Source organism: Macrobrachium nipponense, chromosome 23, assembly GCF_015104395.2.
Source record: "Macrobrachium nipponense isolate FS-2020 chromosome 23, ASM1510439v2, whole genome shotgun sequence".
Taxonomy (NCBI): Eukaryota; Metazoa; Arthropoda; class Malacostraca; order Decapoda; family Palaemonidae; genus Macrobrachium; species Macrobrachium nipponense.
Window position 1 is genome coordinate 47,087,115 of NC_061090.1, and position 22,166 is coordinate 47,109,280.

General features: G+C 42.5%; 1 protein-coding gene across 2 annotated transcripts in view; it reads right to left on the minus strand.

Annotated features, from left to right (window-relative positions):
• LOC135200302 (glycine--tRNA ligase-like) overlaps positions 1 to 22,166 on the minus strand; it is a 674,105-nt gene that overhangs the window by 146,054 nt on the left and 505,885 nt on the right. For both annotated transcript variants that reach the window (XM_064228841.1, XM_064228850.1), the window contains one exon: positions 17,122 to 17,280. In XM_064228841.1, the coding sequence (XP_064084911.1) occupies positions 17,122 to 17,280 (159 nt within the window). The remainder of the gene's footprint in view (positions 1 to 17,121; positions 17,281 to 22,166) is intronic.

The window sequence follows — 22,166 nt, forward strand, 5'->3', positions numbered from 1 at the left end:
CCCAAGCAATTTTGCCAGTTTCACAGCCTTGCTGACAACTGCATTATGTATAGCCTTCGGCGAGAAGCCCTTGTAATCATGGACTGCATCTGGCCACAGCTTTTTCTAGCATGCATTCAGTGTTTCTTTTCCATGTCTCGGAGGGCAGACTGAATTACTGAAAGGTACAATGCAATGGATTGAATGTCTTCCAATACATATTCTTTTAATGTGAAGTCCTCCACCATACCCATTGCATTCACCAGGTGTTACAAAGCATTACGTGCATAGAGGGCCTGAATGTGAATATTACATCTTGGTCCATAGGTTGTATGAGGGAGGTGGTGTTGGGAGGGAGGAATTCTATCTGCACACCATCATGAGACAGATCCTTGGGATGCCCTCCGGCATTGTCCTTAATTAGCAACACCTTAAAATCAAGGCTTAAGTTGGAAAGGTACGTTTACACTTCAGGGATGAAACATCGGTGGAACAAGTTGGATGTTATAACTTTGGTTATCTAGGCATTGGAGTTATGCATAGAGCAGTACTATGACGAAATGATACTCGACACACTATTGACTACTGTCTGCAAAGCAGTCAATCCAGGAGCATCATTTATTTTTCTTGGAGCTCATTGGCTCTACGCTTGGCATTGATTGGTTGAAACCTGAGTCCCATCTCATGATGATGGAATTGTGGGTACCGTGCATCTCTCCTTGATCAGCCTCACTGTGTAGAAGAGTTAGCACTAATATCCATGGACGTCACCACGAATCTGTGTTTTACATATCAGCCGGTATGTTAAAGGAGGACTTAAGTTTCGCTGTGGTTGGCCGCTATTTTAATGTGAATGAGAGCACAGTGGGATATATTAAAAAAAATTAAGTGAAATAAGAAAGAGTGTAGGCATGAGCTAGCGTGGTACCGCAAAAACAGTGTCGACAGTGAAAGATAATGCAATCGTGCAAATGGAATCTGCCCTGGCATACTGGATGAAGGACTGCTGGAAGAATGTGCCCCTTGACTCCAACATCATTCGCAAGAAAACGCAACAACCCTGTCAGCAGCTAACAACTGTTATTGGCTGCTGACGACGTAGAGGCACAGGAAAGCGGTGATGTAGAGGCACAAGGTGATGAAGAAGGGGAATTAGAATTCTTGGGTGTTGACAAACCTGCACACAAAGAAGAGGAAGAAGAGGAGGAAGAGCCACAATTGGGACCATCATCAGCTCCTCAAGGATTTCAGGCGAGCACAGAATGGTTCCACATTGTTCCAAAAGTGATTTCACCTAGTCTGTTTCCTTACATGGGTAAGCAGCATCAGCTGACAAAGAGGTGGCAGTGAAATATCCTGAGACCTCCAAGAAAATAATCCAAGAGAAAAGATACTGCCCAGAACAGGTGTTCAACATGGATGGTACTAGCCTGTTCTTGGAAGAGGCTGCTGTCCCGGACATACCTTATAAAGGACAAAGCCAAAGCCTCCAGACTTGAGGTACAGAAGGATAGGGTTACCTCCTAATGTGTGGGAATGTAGCTGGCTTTATGCTAAAACCGGGCCTCATTTACAAGGATGTAAATCCCAGGGAACTCAATAATAAGAACAAGGCATTGCTGCCTGTCTTCTGGATGTACAATCCCAAGGCCTGGATCACTAGAGTCCTTACGGAGTACTGGTTCCTCCGGAACTTCATTCCTCAAATCAGGAAATACCTTGGTGACTTAGACATGGAGTTCAAGGTGTTGCTGATTATGGATAATGCTGGTGGCCATCCTCTCGATCTTTATTACAAGGGAGTCCAGCTTGAGTTCCTCCCTCCCAATACCACCTCTCTCCTCCAGCCTACAGACTAGGGCGTGATCTGTGCCTTCAAGGCACTCTACACCAAGAACTCCCTCCATCACCTTGTTGATTCGATAGACTGTGACAGTGAATTTACACTGAACGAGTATCGGCATAAATTCACGATTGCCTTGTGTCTGTCATCGACTGGTCGCTGAAGGATATGACAAAAGAGACCCTGAATGCATGCTGGAGTAAGTTGTGGCTGGATTGTGTGCTTAATTATATGGGGTTTTCTCATGAGGAAATTCAAATTTCAGCCATTAATAAGGCTGTCCACTTAGTGAGGATTCTTGGAGGTGAAGACTGATGACATCATTAAGGATGAAGTTCACTCTGACCCACTGACAGATCAGGATTTGGAAGACCATAAGAAGTTTGCCAGTGAGGAAGAAGGAACTCCAGGTTCAGGAGAAGAGCAAGAGCAGGAGCAGCAGGGCCTGACTTTGGAACACCTGTCCGAAATTAGGAGAATGATAAACGATGCCCACATGTTTGTTGCAACATGAAATCCTTATATGGAATGCTTCTTAAAAGTTTTTAAGCATCCTTGATACAGCATTGGAGCCCTATAATTAAGCCCTCACCTCCATGAAAAAGCAATGACGGCAGCTGCCAATCACCATGTTCATCACACGTAAAAAGAAGAACCCTCGAAAGCCTCCCGAAACCTGTGAAGTAGTGCCTCTTGAACCACATGAAGTAGTGACTCTTGAATCGCCTGGAGAGTTGCTTCCTGAAATGCCTGAGTCAGTGCCTCCTGAAGGTTACAAGGCACTCTAAGAGGAGAAGTAACTCCCCTGCTTAGCTGTGCAGTCATCTTCGTCACCATTCATTGGACTGCACAGCTAATTCATAATCATTATCTTTAATCAACATTCATCACTGGTGAGTACCCTATTTATGTATGTGCTCTAGTGTTTACATTTTTTTTAATGTTCATACATATTTTTGTTCTCTCTCTCTCTCTCTCTCGAGATTTTACATACAACTGTTTTCCTTGTAAAAAAGAAATTAGGATGGTTGAATAGTAACTGTATGAAAGAAAATGTGCATGGCTGAATAGTACTTGTGGGGGACTGGATTATTTTCACATGTACGTATGTAACTAACTCATACAGTATGTACGTATATTTTTAACCATAAAATGTAAGATTTACTTTGAAATATTAATATTTCTAAGATTAATATATTCAGTAATCGGATAGTATTTTAATATTTGATGTTGGATGGTATTTCTAGGGATACGCTGGTGTTTAATGTTCAATATAAGCAGTTATAAGCATTTTTAGAGGGGAGATCCAAGTACTCGTGGATTCTAGCTATTTGGGGGGGGGGGGGCTGGTATGCATTACAGGGGAGTTCCCACTGTATAACAACTTTTTACATTACGGGTCTTTCATAAAATTTAGGGGTAAACTTTGCACTCATAATTCTCTTTTATATGAGAGAGAGAGAGAGGAGGAGGAGAGAGAGAGACGGAGAGAGAGAGAGGCGAGAGAGAGAGAGAGAGAGAGCGAATCTGATCTTTTTCCATGAATGTATATATGATATTGTTATGATACAATAAAGTTTCATACATACTTACCTGGCAGATATATACATAGCTATCGACTCCGTCGTCCCCGACAGAAATTCGAATTTCGCGGCACACGCTACAGGTAGGTCACGTGATCTACCGGCTGCCGCTGGGTGGCAGGACTACGGAACCATTCCCATTTTCTAATCAGATTCTCTCTTCCACCTGTCTCCTGCGGGGAGGCTGGGTGGGTCTTCAATCGTATATATCTGCCAGGTAAGTATGTATGAAACTTTATTGTATCATAACTATCATTTCATACATTCAATTTACCTGTCAGATATATGCATAGCTGATTGACACCCTTTGGTGGAGGGCAAGAGACAGCTAACTCCTGACTAGACAGGTAAACAACATGTGTTGTAGGTATTTATAGACCTTGGTTCCTCTGTGTTTCTAGACGAAGGGTCGACTTCCTAGCTATTGCATAGGAGTCTGCTTCGTCTCAAGAGCCTTAGCAAGATAGTGATCTGTGGCCAAGAGTTCTTGTGGGTCTACCGATGGGGTCTTATCCACTTACTCGGTCGAGCCTAATTGGCATTTGTCAATGGGTGCTAATCTGCTTATATGACAACATGCCTATGCCTATTGGCATAACTAAGGAGCGCAACACCGATCCCGATCACCTGTTCCTAACATGAGGGTTCGCGCTAAAATTGAAAAAGAGTTATCCCCCAAACTCCTTTCAAACCTCAAAAAAAATCACTAAGTTAAAATAAATTCAACTCATTATTAAAGGATCAGTGTCGGCTCCTTATCCCAGCAACGTATCCGCTGATACGTATAAACCAAGAGAGAAGGATCTCCAGTAGGTTAACTTGAAGTCCTTCGTGTAATGAGCAGTCAACACATAGTTGCATCTCTCATATGTTAAAGCTAATATGTCTTCCTGACATATTGTTACGAAAAGAACAAGAATTTGCAAAAGCTCACACTTCATGAGCTTTTAAATTCTCAGCTGTTTGAAGGTATCATCAAGTCACTTATGAAGTGCTTTAGAGATCACCATTGTTTCAAAGAAGACTAGGACTTTCTTTGAACTGGATCTCATCTGGATGAAGCCTAGCGCCTGGCTTGCGCCTGGCTGGCGCGAGGAGTATCCTGTTTGGAATACTCCTGGCGCCTGACAGTCGTAACACTCCTCGAATACTCCTGCCGTCTGGAAGGCGCATCTTCGCTCCAAATACTCCTGGCCGCCTGTTAGAGTATTAAGCTCAGAATACTCCCTGGCGCTTGGTAGGCACATCGCGCTTCGAATACTCCTGGCGCCTGGTAGGAGTAAAAAGTCTAGAATACTCCTGGATACTTGGCGCCTGGGAGGAGTATCGAGGTCAGAGTATCAAGGCGCCTGGGCAGGAGTATCTCTTCCCAAATACTCCTGACCTATGGAAGGCGCATCTAGTTCCGAATACTCCTGTGGCTTGGTAGGAATATCGCTCATGGAATGCGCCTTTCGAATGGCAAGTATATTGCGCTTAGCGGCGGTATACTCCTATCAGGAGTTCTCTCTTCTCCAGTTGGCTCTGTTGCTTTGGATGAAGATCTGGGCCTAGAACGATCTACAGTAAAGTCAGGCTCTTTGCGCCTCTACTTGGCGCCTGGCTCCTAGTTGGCGCCAGACGCTTGGCAGGAGTTACTTCCTTTCCCACGTCTCGCTGCTAACGCACCGCTCCCCCCAGAGATGGCCGCTTGTGCGACAACTCCCCTGTAGGGTTCGTCGCGCCCGACAGGAGATCGGTATTTGGATCTCTTAATCGGAAGCCTGTCATCCTTTTTACGAGTAGGCTCTTTAGAAAGTACTCCTACCAAAGACACTAATTGCTCCATGCACATTCATCAAAATTTAGTCAGCTACATCCAGTAGACGATAGGAGATTCCTAAAAGTCCGAGAGACAAGTCTTCCGAGGAGGATCCTTATTGAATACTTCCGTTGCTAACGAGTTCTCCTCCTAAATGTTGATGAGTTTTCTCGTTGCAGAAGCTTCCCTATCCTTGCCCGAAGGAAGGGAAGGAGCCTGGAAGCTTAAAGAGATTCTGAGCTGAAATTGGTAGGACTCCTGATTTCTAGCTCTTGAATGTATCTCTCTGACCCTTTTGGGAAGTAGTTTGAGCCCTCATCGTGTTCCAAAGACTCTGTCAGTAAACGTTTAAACCTTGTCTTCTTCTGTAGATGACAATGTCAATACATTACCCGGACAACGAAACCTCTATCTGAAAGCGTTGATCAGGAATAAAAGGCTTTAGTTCTTTTGCCAAACATACTATGCTGGCCAGAACCCATTGCCGAGTCTTCATAGAATTTGATTCCAGATTCTAAAGCCCAAAATTTCCCTTGTCCTTGTCCTTTTGATCATTTAGGACCAAGAGAAACATTTGATTAGGAGCAGTTCCATCTTGTCGGAACACGGAATCTGAGGCCCAAATTAGGATCCCATTCTAAGTATAAGATCTCTTACTCTTATCGTATAGAGGTATTGTATAAGATCCCGAAGATCTTAATTCTCTACTATCTCTAATATTCTTTGTCGAGACAGAGTATATCTTTTTACTGTGTTCATTGATAGCATAAAATACCAGGGTGATTCTTCCCTCTGAAAGGGAAGAAAACCATTATGTGGTTCACAGAGGTATCGGAAGAGGACAGTTTCCCCTTTCCATCTAGCACGATCTGCAGCAACTCTATGTCTTTAACATATTTAAAGGAATTATCAAACTTCCCTTGAAAAATCCTCTCATTCATATTTACTTCTGGTCAGTCTGCACGCAGACAGACTCAGAGTGGATAGGTTTTTCAGGTCCAATATTTATAATAGATTCCGATAAAATCTCTATTCTCTTAGAAAAACCTTCCGACACATGCTGAAAGAAGAACGTGACCTCTGTGAATCCAACCTTTTTATTGCCAAAATGATGCATTCATCTTCTTCCTTTGACGCCCATTTATTTTAATATCTGTTAAGAATATATATAACTAGGGGAAAAAAGACTAAAGTTTATTCCCCTATTTAAATTAAAGATGGCGTATCTTGCTACCTCTCTTGTTTCGAGGAAACGGAAGCAATCTATAAGAAGCTCGTTCATCTTCTGCCTTGCGAAGAGATCTGTGAATACTTTCCGCAGGGTCTGACAACTCTTTCCAATAAATGTTAAACATACGTTAACAGTTATTATCGTCGATCAAAAAGGTTCTCACGGACGTGCAAAATCCCGCATCGAACCTGGTAAGGATCGTTACGTTCCTTGTCTGTTTCCAAATAGGTTAAATCGTGCTCTGCCGAATTAAAATAATTTATAATACCGTCACATTGTGGTAAACAGCATTCATCTAGGAAACTCTTGTAAGGATAGTAGGAACTCTGTAATTAACCACGGTGTGTGCATAAGGCTTAACCGTACCGTTATCTTAAGGTGAATTTTCTACTACATTCTTTCCTCGCCGAGGCAGAGAGAGATCCTTAGCAAAACGAATACGATGTTATTCATGTTTGCCTAAAAATCCCCTCAATTCGTGGTTAAGTCCTTTATTGTAGGGGGAATATATGGTGAAGCATTCGATCCCTTAGAAGAGAGAGATGTAACCAACCCTTCACGACCGAGAATCGGATGGTACTGGATTGGCTCACAATTACAGCCGTCTCGTTCACTGCCTGGCTGCATTCATTCTGAGTTGCCAGTTACTCCCTTCAATGAATGGATATAATAAAATTATTCTCGAGTCTAAGAAAACTCTCAATAATGCAAATTTAAGCCAAACAACCTTTGTTAAATACCGAAGCTGAGTAGGTATTGTCGTAACAAACCTTTTTAAGCGAAGTCCTTACTAGGAAAAATCCTGTAAGGATATAGATAAATCCGTAGCGAAACCAGAAAGGCAACTATGGTATGCGTATATGACTTGTCATTCAGTAGTCGTATACAGCAAGCCGTCTACGACATTCTTTCCTTTCCGACATGCAGAGAAAGAATGGAAATCTTACTCTCTTCGTTCTTTTCGTCAATAATCCCGAATGAGTTATTAGTCTGAAAGAGATCGCAAATGACAACCGAAGATCGAAGAGAATCTCTCCAGCTTTTTATTATCTTGGAGATAAGACCGTATTTTACGCCTTTCTTATCTGGAAGAGCCTCTAATCAATGAATGAGAGCTCGTACGAATCTTGTTCAACTTCCAAACGATTGCCCCTCTTTCTGTAAATGGTTGGTTGCATTATTTTTTAGAAGGAGGATGATTTTAATATCCTCTTACTAATACTGAACTAATTCTCACAATTCTGCTCTATCTTCCATTCCTCAAGTTGGGAGAAGATTGAGCAACCGGAGGAGAGAGCGCTTCCTTTCGAAAGGTGAAGGGCTTTTAGCAGTACCGACTCTAACCTGACAAGGGCTACGGCAGCCTGTGCTACATCTTGAGTCCCTGCCTGGAAAAAGCCGTACTTGCTCTTGCCTTTATTGCATTAAGACGATCCTGACAAGGGCGACGGCCGCCTGTGCGACAACTCCGTCCCTATCAGGAGAAGCCTCGAATGTCTTTCCCCTTTCGCCTGGAGGACTCTTGGCGGTTGTCAGGCTCTTCTTGTAGGAGAAAGTGCCTGGCGCTAAGCAGGAGTATCTTGCCTAGAATACTCCTGCGCCTGGGAGGAGTATCGCAATCGTAATACTCCTCGTCCTCGGAATACTCCTGGCGCCTGGCATGAGTATCGCGCTCCGAATACTCCTGGCGCCTGGGAGGAGTATCGTGCTCGGAATACTCCTGGCGCCTGGCAGAAGTATCGCTTTCCTAGGAGGAGTATCGTGATCGGAATACTCCTGGCGCCTGGTAGGAGTATCACGTTCCGAAATACTCCTGGCGGGCCTGGGAGGAGTTATCGTGCTCGGTCGGAAGTACTCCTGGTGCCTGGCAGGAGTATTCGCGGTTCCGACTACTCCTGGCGCCTGGGAGGAGTATCGTGATCGGAAAAACACTTCCTGGCACCTGCAAGGAGTATCGCGTTCCGATCACGATACTCCTGGCCGCCTAGGAGAGTATCCGTGATCAGAATACTTCCTGGATCCTAGCAGACGGTATCGCGCTTGGAAAGTTTTCTGTTGGAAAGTTCCGAGCATCTGAAAGGCGATCCTCGCCTGGAAAGTTCTGTACGTCTGGAAGGTTATTTGAATCTGGAATCTTCCGCCTTCTGGAAGGTTCCGCTTGTGCGGAAGGTTCTGTGTGCGGAAGGTTCCGATCTCTTGTACATTTGTTCTTGCTTAGAATTCGACAATACTTCCATTTTCGACATAGCCCTCCCTTTCTTCTGAATGAGAAGGACTTCCATTTCCGATGAAGATCCTGGTTCATAGTGCTTCAGGCGCTTTGCGCCTATATTCAGGCCCTTCAGGTGCTTTGCGCCTCGTTTCAGGCGCTTTGCGCCTTGTTTCAGACGCTTTAGGCGCATTGAGCCTCGTTACCGGAGCTTCATGCCCAAGGAGCTAGAAGCTTAAAAGTTATATATATATGTGCAATCACTAAAAGAGATACCATATAATTCATTCGATCAAACAAATATTCTTTAATATCTAATTCGTTCTTCTCAGAATAGATATATTTTCATATACATGTACCGATGAGGAATTTATTGAAATAACTATTTCAAACCCCCATGGGATAGAGCCCCCCCCCCCACCCCCCCCGTCCAACTGTACAGGGGGACGAACCCGGATAGGGCAATGCCTCTACCGCAACTGTTAACGAATGATGTCTACCTTTCTCCGTCTCTTCTGAGGTTCCGATAACCAGACGAGATTATCTTGCATCTTCATTTAATCTACGCCGTTGAATGTTTCTTCTCCTTATTCGTCAAGACGATAATAATAAGGGGAACACATTGAATTAAGATGCCTTTCCAATGGCTATCCCTGGCAGTCTGGGACGTCCTACAGAACCTGCCGAGGGGAACGCCTGATCGGTGGGGATTCTCTGTAACCTCGGTAAGGCTTTCGACATTCCTTCTCCTCTGGGCCTGTGAGCTTGGAAGAGGTCTAGGCCTGGGAGCGAGACAAGAGCCGATCAGACGCACCCTCTATTGCAATGGGGAACACTATAATCACTTCTTACCTTATAATAGCTCGTATCTTGAGCTACATTCCTTTATCTTCAAATTGCAAATGAATTTGTAGTTTCTGTGAAGTAAGAAGGTGATGAGGAAACTACACTACTAGTACTGTTAATATTCTAACTGCTCGTCAGAACGAGAGCTATTAAAGCTTCTAAACAAAAAACATATCTAGTTCTATGTTTTTCTGACTTCCTCAAATAGGAAGTTACCTTATTTTCCTCAATCAAATTCTAACATTTATTACACTTTATCAATGAATAAATATTTATATTTCCCTTTCTTGCAAACTATGTAATTGTCTACCGAAAACTTCGGTAGTTACACATCCTCTATTCTTCGAAAACTTCGAAGTTAATTCATTAAAAGTTATTAAAAAGTTATTAAAAGCGTATGCCGAACCACCGATCCAGTACTTCCCTGTAAAAGTTGGCCCAGAAGATCGATGGCGATGAAACACGAAAATCAAATCAGGAGGGAAAGTAAACATATGTTTACATTCCCCACGACAGAGAGAATCTGATTAGAAAACGGGAATGGTTCCTAGTCCTGCCACCCAGCGGCAGGCCGGTAGATCACCTGACCTACCTGTAGCGTGTGCCGCGAAATTCGAATTTCTGTCGGGGACGACGGAGTCGATAGCTATGTATATATCTGACAGGTAAGTTGAATGTATGAAATTGTATTTTTATGGATGAACTTTTCTTTTTCTTTAGATAAAAAAAAACAATTTAGATTATCTGCTGAATACAACTGCAAACATTTAGAATGTATGTTGATTTACATGTTTTTTTTTTTGTGAGTGTGTTGGCAGAGTCCCGCCTGGGTAGAATCACTTCAGTCAGCTGCCTCACCACTTAACGCCTAGAGAAAAGTTCATAATCACCTCGCTTTGGTGAGTACTGAAAATTTTTAAAATTATTTTTCTGTTGCACATGCCTGTACATGTTATTTCTTTTCCCTACATATGTGTACTTCTGCAATTAGTGATTATCAATTTTAGCCCAGTCATGGGGGTACGCATTAGTGTACGTATATTACCCAGGACTCTGAGGGTTAACGTATTTTTATACAGCAACTTCCTTATCAGTTTTTACCATATTGTATTATCATACACGAGATAAAAATGTGTAGGCTGTGTTGTGAACTAAAGACCTAGGCTTGCCCAGATGTTACACTCATAGTTTCCATTTGCAAAAGTCAAACAGGCTATTACAGCTGTATTTAAGATAAAGGTAATAGTTAACGAGCTATTTTACTTACAAAATCGATTTATACTGCATTATATTGATATACCATAATATATAAAAAAAACCATTTCTACCCATTTATAACTTTTTCATTCTCAGAATCAGCTGATTGAGCCTACTACCAAAAGAATTATGAAAATAATTTTTTACCTGCTAAAAGAGACAAATGTATCAATGGAATTGTTATTCTTATTTTTGTACATAAATATAAAATAGGTATACAAGGTAAACTAGCAAACTTTATATGTTGATAAAATAAAATAACTGTGTAATGTGCATTTCAACAAGTATGTATGATTCCTCTTGATGATGTATAAGAAACCTAAACAAAACCAACCACGACATATATTGACAACTCCCCCATAGTTCAGGAGCATATATTGTTTTAAGAATTGCAACTTTCAGAGTAAAAAATAGCCACATAATGCTGCTTGGATTCAAATGCTTAACAAATAGAGACTCCAATGTGCATCAGACCTCTATGGTGAATCAGGACACTGGTGGTGTAATACACTCAGTGAAAACCACACTGGTTATGGGGACAAGAGGCCTTTCTTCTCTAGGAACCACCCAAGTTTGCGTTGACCATATTCTCTATCATCTTACAGAAACAAGAAGTCAGACCTATGGAACAGTAGCTAAGAACCTATTCATGTCTGGCTTGTCAAAGGCTAATATAATAGCTAACTTATTTACTGTTAGGTAATTATGATCATGAAAAATACTTTTAATAATGCTAAATATGAAGAACTTGGTATTTCTGAGAACTTGCTTAAATCTTGCGTATGGGATGCCATCAGGGCTGGGGGTTGTGTAATTGCAAGTTGTCAGGCTGCTTCAAACTCTTCCAGTAATGGGGAAGATATAGACTACCACTTAATTTAAAATTCAAGGGTCTTATGTTCATTTCTGAGTCTTGGGACACACTTGCAAAATGACCAGTGCTGAGACACTACTTCCCTCTGACAAGCAGGTTTGCTGACTCTTACTAGGGGACAGGTTTTATGTAATTTTTTTATCGATTACATTTCTTAACTTTCTGAACACTATGGGTGGTTGAGTTCTATAATTTATGGAGGAAACATGAGATGACTATGACTGACTCTCTAGTTTTTTGATTGCATGTAAAACTGAGCTCTATACTTGTTTTGTCTTTTTAATTTGTTTGTACCATTCTTGTAGCTTGATGCAGACCTAGAGATGGAAAGACTATCACTATCACGGAACAGGATGTCATTGAAGTAGCACCTCACATCATGGAATTAAGTTAAGTCTGGGTGTAGTACTAATACAGGCCGTCCCCGGGTTACGACGGGTTCGGCTTACGACGTTCCCAGGTTAACCCCTTCAAGCACTGGGACGTACACATGTACGTCTTTTACGGTACAGTAATAAAAGACCGGGACGTATGCGTGTACGTCTTTCATCCCTCCTCGAAAAGCAAAGCGTTTTCTTCAGCTTGGATGGTTTCCAGACACAGTATTGTGTACGAGAGAGGTGCTGAAGCTCCACCCACAATTCATTCTAACCAATGAGCATCCGATGGACGTCGTGACGTAATTTTCATATGGGATATTAGGAGGGGTATTGGCCAACATATGCCAGGCGCCTCAGGCTATTATTGGGAAGAGGATGATGACGATTTTGTCAGTAAACCATGTAGATTTGAATTCTAAACCTTTTTCCCTTTTGATTGCAGTTATTTTATGTTCTTTTTTTTCAGTATCATGTCAGATGATAGTGTTTCAGAGTCAGGGTCTGAGTACCTGCCAAATCTATCAGATGATGATTATAGTAATAAGTTTTCTTAGATGTTGACAGTGACAAAGAGTGTTTCGAAGACATTGAACCTCTTGTCGATGAAGGCTGGCGGTTCATAACTGATCCATCTTGTGACTTGCGCCCAGACCCAGGCCCCCCTGATTCATGGAGGGTGGTAATAGGATTCCTGCTTACACACCAGATTTCAACTGCTTACGTGGTGCATTTTTCTCCTTTTTTTGTGGTGATGTAATTGACAAATTGTGTGAATGGATGAATGCTCAGGCAGAGTAGTACTTTCATTCAACAGGAAAGCGTAAGGTGAAAGGACTTCTATGGAGGCCTGTTACTCGTGATGAGATGTGTTTTTTATAGCTTGCTGATGATAATGGGGGTGAATAAACTGCCCCATATGTATATACGTATTGGTCACGAGATGCTGTTGCTTTTATTATCATTATTATTATTATTATTATTATTATTATTATTATTATTACTATTATTATTGTTTTATTATTATTATTACCAGTGCCGTAAACATTCATTGATGTATACGCTGTTTCTGTATGAAACCTAGGAATAACTGTTTCAGTAAGAAAACTAGTACTGCTATTACCACTACTACTATTTTACTGCTACTTAATACTTTTTCTGCTACTTTATTTCTATTACTTTACTACTAGTTTCTACTTACTTTATAACAGTTCCTACTTCTGCAATTACTTTTTCACTAAATCCTTCCTATTTTTTCCGATATTCTTACTATATTTTTTGTAATTTTTTGACAATGGGGTAAAAAATATTCATTGATATCCGTACACACAATGTTTTCACATAAGAATGTAAAGGAAAAATATGAATAACATAAAATTTAGAGGGAGCCAGTAATGATTGATACTCGCGGTCGACAGGGGTCTCATGCGGTATGCAAGCATTAGCAGCAATGCAGCAGGCCAGTGGCGAAGGGGTTAAGGCACTTTTCAATTATATTCAAAATAATCAATATTTGAGGGTTTTTTTATTTAAAGTATAATAAGAATGCAGTTTACATAATTTTGAATACACCAAAGGCATTAAAAGTAAGGTTTTCTTAGGATTTTTGACGTTGTTCCGGCTAAAGGCAATTTTCAGGTTACAACGCATCTCAAGAACGGAACCCCCGTCGTAACCCGGGGTCTGCCTGTACACTACTGAGTAAATAAATGACATCACCGATACTTTAAAATTCTCCCATTTCTGCCTCTACTTCACTAACTTGAAAATTTCTGCTAGTCTGCTTTTTCAAAAGGCCATCTTGGTGACCTCTGCTCAGTCATGTTACTGTATTTGCTGAAAATTATATGTGCATGGTCACTGATATGCCAGTCATTCATGTTTCTCCAGCTAAAAGTTGACACCACAGTTTGCCCTCGATTCTGAGATGTCAAAGCAGGATAATGTGCCTGTCTGGACATGAAGTGTGTTGATACTCCGTAAGTACTTATTATCTTCATTTTCAAAGACTGACACCATTACATATAGTATTAACTTTACCTCACAGGTTGGGCTAAATATACATTAAACAAAACCCCAAGACTAGGCAACCTTTAAGGCATGTCACTATTAACATAAATTGGTAACAATGTGTTCTATTACCAACACACACTCAAATGCATGAGGTATCACCATAATTTCCTGTACACTAACAAGTAAAAGCAATGGAGAGAGAAAGACATGCAAATGTTCATGGTATACAAACAAATCTAAAACATATTCTGTACCTACCACTAGAAGTTGAAAGTGAATGTTTCCAACCCAGCATTGGGTCTCTCCTGTGACACTTGTAAAAATACTAGTCAATTTTAACAAGTTTAAATGTTCTTTCGAATATCTATTATACCTGATAATAGCAAAATTACAAGAAACAGTTCACATATTGTAAAAGATATGTACTAAAAACAGCAACATCCTTGGGTATCTTTATGGACGAATATAGGTATATGAGATGTACTGGAACAGGGAGTTGGAGCATTTTCCCCCATGAAATCTCATTTGTAACCATTATTTGTTGCCACCAAGTGTTGCCATAAGAGTTGCCTCATAGTCATTTATGGCCTATTCCCAAGACCTGACTGTTTCTCCATATTTGTTTAAATGTCATGGCACAAAATAGAAATTATCATATGACAAGTGCCATGGGGTTACACGAGATAATACATCATCTCACAGTAGATGCCTATTTATCATATTCCCAATACAATACGAGTGGTTGAAGAAGTTATATCAAATCAACCATTTCCTCATATGTTCCACTGTCATTAGAGGGAATACAAAAGGAGAATAAGGCATACCTCCTAAAGAGTTTAATTAGCACTGCTGTTTTTTATAATGCTTATAACATACTAAGGCATGTCACTATTAACATAAATTGGTAACAATGTGTTCTATTACCAACAACACACTCAAATGCATGAGGTATCACCATAATTTCCTGTACACTAACAAGTAAAAGACACCATTATTAATTAAAAATAAGAAAAATGATTTCTTAGTTCTGGTCAGACCCCAATCTAGAAGTCTGCTAGAAGAGTCCAGATTTTTTCCTTTATTAGTCTCAAAAGGTTTATAAGGTGTGTGGATGTTTACTTGATGTTGGTTTTTCCAGATGACACCAGATGAGCTAGGATTTTGGGGACAGAACCAACTAAACCTCTATAGTAGGGTGCTCAGCAGCTTCTATGTCTTTGAGGAAAGACAGTAAATCTAAAAAGAATGCTTCTGATTCTTTTACCATGGGTAAAGAGCCCCATCGGTCCCACTGGAGGGGTCAAAGAGGATTACACAATTCTGCTGACAAAACTGTAGCTGAAGTACTTACCAGAAAGGTGGAGGAAGCTCACCCCATTGAAGATGAAGGACCCTGCTGTACATCCTCTTGCTAAAGGTGAACTTATATAGAAGCACATTTGAAAATACAAGCATTGCCCAGGGGCAGGGCTATAAGGTCCTACTTTAACCCTTAGTTTGTTTGTTTGTATGGTGTTGTTACGTTGCATGGAACCAGTGGTTATTCAGCAACGGCACCAACGGCTTTACGTAACCCTTAGCGGACTGACATGCTCCCTTGAGTAGCAATAACAGGTTTTGGGTGGACGACGGACGGACTCATGGTTAGTAACTATATTACTCGCCATTGATTTTGGGGAATCAAGGAAGAAAGAGGTGCCATTACTTCTATAGCGCATAAATTCACTAAGTAATGGCAACTCTTAGACTGGTTAAGATGAGAGACTGGAAGGCTCAGGGCTTAGTTGTGGTCTTGACTTCAAGAGAGGATGTACTGCTTCTCTGTCTCACATGACGTGTTTTAACACATTTCCTCATAAATATACCAAGGGGTTGCTGTTTTAGTTCTTATCTTTTATGATAGTATGTCAGTTATAGATGTAATTTTACATATAAAAGTGCAAAGGAATATTAGAAAAAACATGTATAAATCCCCCAAAAATTGCAGCATGTTCACTCTCAGTAAAGTGACAAATATTTTACAACAAATATGCTCAGAATTTGTTACTGAATTAATTTCTTTTGTTACTGAATTAATTTCCTATCTGTTTGGATACTGTGTGAGCTGTAATTATAATTTTACATAATAAAATAGATTTATTAGAAAAACATGTATAACTTGGTAAAATTTACAACTGCCTTGTAAAAGAGCCCCACACAGGATTGTAAATAATCATTTTCAACTTCTGGTGGAAGGTATAAAATTTTTTTTACATTTTTTCTTACAACATGTGCATTTGCATATCTTCCTCTTTCCACTAGAGTGGTTGCTAATAAAATGAGCAAACTTCATAGTTTCCCCAGTCTGGGGTGCTGTATAAAAATTCTGTACCAGATCCTAAGGGTTAACTTTATATGTACCAGGCTGTTGATACTGATGTTGGACATGTCAACAGAAAGAGCTGCTTATGGTTGAGAACATAAAATACCACATGTATTTTAGTGAATTCTTAACACATCCACTGCATCTTGGTACTGTATCAACATCGTCAAGTGATTACAGGCAGTTCCTGGGTTATGGTGGATCTGACTTATGCCACTGCAAACTTACAATGCTTTTTCAAATATATTCATAAAAAAATCAGTTCCAGGTTACAGATGATGTTCTGGGAATACAGTACAGTAAGCACCGCAACCAGGATTCTGAGCGGCATAGCTGTAGGTACTATAAGGAGGTGAGAAAACTAATTACTATAAGGAGGTCCCTCCAATAAGGAGGGGGGGAAAACTGGTTTATTACCAGGGAAAAGCTTAAAGCCCTGTTTCTTTCACCAGGCTTACATAAAGTATCTCTCTATCTCTCTATTTCTATAAAATTTTATCACAATGTTCTTAGTTGCAGTGTTTTCTGACTTGAAGCATGTCGCTGAAACGGAACCCCTGCTATAATCCAAGGACTGACTGACTGTAATTGTTCATCTTGTGGATACTAAGTACCCTGCATAATACTCTCGTCCTCATTTCAGCAAGAATTTAGTTCTAGATAAATTGTTCCGTTACAGTTTTATTCTGCCAATAAAAAATTTAAAATTTTGTTGATAATAAATATGACTCAGCTCTAAACCTTACCTAAATGTATGTTCTAATAGCGAATAAAATATACGCCCAATGCCAAAGGAAGGTTCAATAACACTTGGAATAATTTCTTCAACATGTATCTTCTTCTGCTCCCTTTTAAATGCAGGCACCATTGATCTTGTTAATTTGAATCCATTAACTACACACTCCCTGGAAAAGCAAAGATAAAATAAGTTAGGCTTCATATAAGAAAAGATGTAATAAAAGTCAAAAAGTGTATATATCACATAAATATTTTATCAATATGAAAATACTATCAGTCTCAACCAAGCCAAAATTCTGAACTTTTAAAAAGTCAAGTGTTGTCACCAGCTGTTGTGCTGACACACACACACACACACACACACACACACTCTCTCTCTCTCTCTCTCTCTCTCTCTCTCTCTCTCTCTCTCTCTCTCTCTCTCTCTCTCTCTCTCTCTCTTCTGTATCATAAACTTTTATGTACAAAATTAAAAATAATAATTCCATTATTGATTAACGGTTACCTTTAGTAACTAAAAAATTATTTTCTGGGCTCAGCCTGTGTCGCTCCGTGAAATAGGTTCCTTTGATACTATTTCTAGGTATAAATATTGCTATTCATACCAGAGAAAGAGAGAAACAATAGTGCCAAGATAAATGGCTCGCTCACCTTTTAATAAAAGGTGTCGGTATAGATAAAGAGCGAGTGGATACCACTACCAAAGGTCCCTTGCCATTTAGCTTCTTCCTCCACCAAAACCTCAACTACAGAGGAGCCGAACTAAAGCCCCGCTACCCTCTACTACTACAGTGAGCGCCTCTGATGTTATTCCTTTTGATAGCATCGTCGCTGACACATGCTTCTTTCTTTTGTGCTGTGTTTTTTGCTTCGTTATTTTCAATTTTTTCTTTCAAGATGGCTCAAGCTTCTGCATCCAAGTTGAGTACTGCTTTTAAGGTCTTAAGATCTCATTTTATGAAGATCTCTCTTGTTTTATTGTGTTTTAGGAGGAGATAAGGTAGCGTGAGCTTCATTGTTCCAGCGCCGGCTTCTCCCTCCTCGACCGCATGGCGGTTTACGTACTCTTTTGGTCTCCCATACCATCAGAGCTACCTTTTAGCATTATTTTATTATTGCCATATCTGTTTTATATTGATATTCAAGCAATTAGCTTGATTTTTATTCAGCCTAGCCATTCATGGGGACCCCTCACTCCGACCGCATGTTCGGATCGTAGCCTAGCCTAGCCAGATCCCGATTCGTTAGGAGTTGTATTCTTTTTACGTTAGGACCTTGTCCCTTCGTATTAGTGTCCTTGCTCCTAGTCTTCTGCCCCCGAATTTCGGTACAGCATACCGACTAGCTGCTTGCAGGTTAGGCTAACACACCCAAGTCGTCAGCCTTGCGATTAGCCTACCCCTCCAGGACACTCTTTCTCTCACTCTGTTATTTATTTCCTTTCCCCCGTGTTAGCCTAGCTAGATATCTTGTTATTATTATTATAACTGTGTTACGAAGGTTATTTTATTGTTTGTGTTGCTGTGCGACTTGGTTGGCCTATTGGCCCCTTGTGATCGTCTGGTCCTCCCTACCGTGTGTCTGTTCACCCGGTTGAGAAGGTTCCTAGTTGATCGTGCACGAGCCACCCTGTTGCTGACCTCCTCCCCCTCCCCTCCTCTCTCCCCCCCACACCATGCCCACCCACCTCGGTGGTGTGACGACTTGCTCACTACGCAGCTAGCTACCAGAGTCCGCATGAGAGGGGGAGGGCTCTCAGAGGTAGGTGGGGGTGGATACACTCAGCGCTCAGGCCTGCCGTACTCAGTCACTTTGCTCGGGGCTCGGGGACCATCCCCCTCCCTCCCTTCACCGCACCATGGTGAGCCACCAGGCATGGGAGCCCGGGACCATCCGCCCCCCCGATACTCACCATTCTCTCCGCTCCGGCGGTCTCAGTTCCGGCCATCACCGGACCTGACCTTGAGAATGGGATAGCCATATAGGCCTCGGCCTTATGGTGGAATACATCCACGGTACTCCTGTACAGTTGGTATTCCTTTTATCCTATCATAGCATACAGACACAACCATCTTGTATAGGGTCTGGAGTTCCACTCCATGGGTATCAGTTTCACAGTCACGCTACTGCTCTCTGAGTTTTGCATGTTACTGGTGGCATGGGATACCTTCAGCTATGTTCTGAAAGCCTTACTCCGGCCCCACGGCGGAGTTGACCTAGAAGTGTCTTCTCCCCTCTCTATATGTGATAGCAAAATTTTTACCTTTCGGAACTCGGAGCTATGTGTGACAGTGCGGCAGTTACCTTAGTACAATGACCCTTTATGTTATAACCATATGCAGTTTCATGTACCGATGTATTACTGTGCTTGCTCACCGGACCCACTCCGGTGCTAGCTATACTCTTGTGTAATATAGATACGTGTTACTACATGTATATATATAATATATATACTATATGCCTTATTCGTGGGCGCCGGAGTTATCTTTTTAGATCTAGAACCTCCCCAAAGGTTGTCAACGATACTCATGTATCCTTTGACTTACAGGTCATTTGTTGTCAAGAAACCGGCTGCAATGCAGTCCTTCAGGACCCCTGCGGACATGAGGTCTGCTGCTCCCACGGAGGGTGCGCCGTACGATTGGAGGACCACCTAGTGTGGCACCACGAAGGCTGCCTCACGTGCTACGCCTTGGTTGGTGAAGCCTCCACCGAAGTAAGTCTCATTGCTCCGCCACTAATGATACATTGGGTCCATTCATATTATTATTTGTACTCATCTATGTGCATATTTATATTTGGAATTGTTCTAATACGCATACGACCCCGGTCGTTTCGCCTCAATTGCTAACTCTAACCCTTCTTACAGGGCTTGGAAGCGACGAGGACAGCAGCACTGGTCTCCCTGCTGACCGGCTGGGGTCGGGGGTTTTGGGAGGAATTCTCCCAAAGGACGTCCGTATATCCTGGCCCAGGACATGGCGGACCTGATTTTTCCAGGACCCAAGAAGGGGTCAGTTGTGGACCCCCAAAGTTGCTGCCCCCCTCATCGCAGATATCCAGGCCATGGTTTCGCTTCCAGCGGAAGGGGATATTGCTGAGGACGTCGCAGGAGACGTTGTGGCCCTCAATTTGGTTCTAGAGCCCATGACTGTGGACGTCATGGGCAACAGTAAGGGTGTAGTTGAGGCAGGTTCTGTAGGGGCTCAAGGGCTTTCCTTGAGTTCTTCTCCTTCTCCTTCTCCTGTTCCTTCCACTTCTACCTCTTTCATGGGCTTCACGGAGAAGCAAAGGTCGGTTCGACCCAAAACTTCCTCCGTGATCCCCAAAGTAAAGTCCTCTACAGGCTTTAAGCCTGTGTCGAAGTCCTTGCCGAAGAAGTCAGCTCCTTCCTCTATCCCTAAGCCCTCGGCTCACCATCCTGGGGGGGATAAGACGAAGGTAGCGTCTTCTTCGTCTTCCAAATCCCATAAACATAGATCTCGGAAGGAGGCTCAGGCCCCCTCCTTCGACCCCGAAGCTTTCTCCTCCAACATTCTGGAGAAGGTGGGAGACGTTGTCGGGAACCTGGTGAACGCTAGGTTCCAGGAAATGTTCTCCCAGGTGTCAAGCTCGGTTGAGGCCTCGGGTCAGTCGATCCAATCCCTGGCGGAGAGGATGACAGCCCAAGAGAATGCTATGACGGGCATTCGGGACTCGATTACGGCAGGACATTCGCAGTCCGGTCAGGTAGTTTTACCTTCCGTCATGCCAGACTCGTCAAAACTCCCTACCTTCAAGCCTAACAACCCTTGGAGGATCGCAGCATATGCTCCCTTTGTGGAAGGTATGCTCTCAATCGAAGGCATTGGAACTCTGAGGCTTGAGGACTTCGAGTTCTACCCCAAGGACCTTCAACCTCCATTTATGGGCAACGTCCGGCTGAACAGACCGTCAGCCGTGATGAAGATAGGATCTAAAAGTTCCCGAAGGAGACTGTTATCCTCCCTCGCGAACAGGCGCAGCAGGGCTTGGCCTAAGGAATTTGGTATGAGGTGGGAGTGGTGAGAACACTCAGCCTCACCGCCTTGCAAAAAGCCCTATTCACCCATTCTTCCCCACGGTGGAAAAGCACTGTACTCCGCCTCCCCAACTTAACCTTTACAGGAAACAGAGCCGACCTCTTTCTTCTGATCCCTGGTATTGCGGAAGAACTTTACTTTGAAGGTGCAGTCAACCCACCTTCAACATGTATGGAAAGTTGTAAAACCCAAGACTGCGCCACAACACGCTATTCGCGAGAGGCTCCCAAGACTGTCCGGAGTCGTTAATCCAAGACGGGGGGGAAGGGGGTTTTTTTTAAAAAAACGGGGGGGGGGGGGGGGGGAAAAACCCCGGGCCCGACTAGACTTGAGTAGGTCGCTTACCCTCCTTGACGATGGCGGGAGATGATGGCTCTTGTTTACGAACAAGGAGCCGTTGTTTTAAAGAGTCATGGCCGCGGTGTCGCTTTCTGGCAATACAATTGCAGTGTGACTTCTACTACTTTGTCGTCGCGAGGAGGAACTGCAGGAAAAAAAGCATGTTTCTGGCGGAGGCCACAATCCGCCATGAACCCAAACTAGCTTTATCGCTTCCTCTAGTTGGGGGATAGCACCCTTTCCTTCCTAGCTCCGGTTAGTGGGCTGAGGTTCTGCCACGGAAGCCTCCAAGGTTCAATCAAGAGCATGAAGGTCAGGTGTGGGTTCCTCGTGACCCAAACGGAAGACTGAAAATCCTACCGGACCCAACCCCAATAGAAATAGAAGGTGAAGCCTAAGGGAGTTTCCAGTGTCCTTCCAGGGCTCCCACAAGGCAGGTCTGGTTCAGGCTGGTGGACATGTACCTCAGGTACCACAATCACTACTACGTCCAAAAGCACCATCCCCAAACAACAGTATGTTTTTTGTTTTGACACAACCACCCCAGCAACTCCAGCCATCAACCTCCTTCGCTGTCTCGTCCGTCCCTATAAGCGCGGCTTTTTTGAGGCCCAGTCCTTTCAATGCCGTTTAATAGGTTTTTGTGCCAGGGG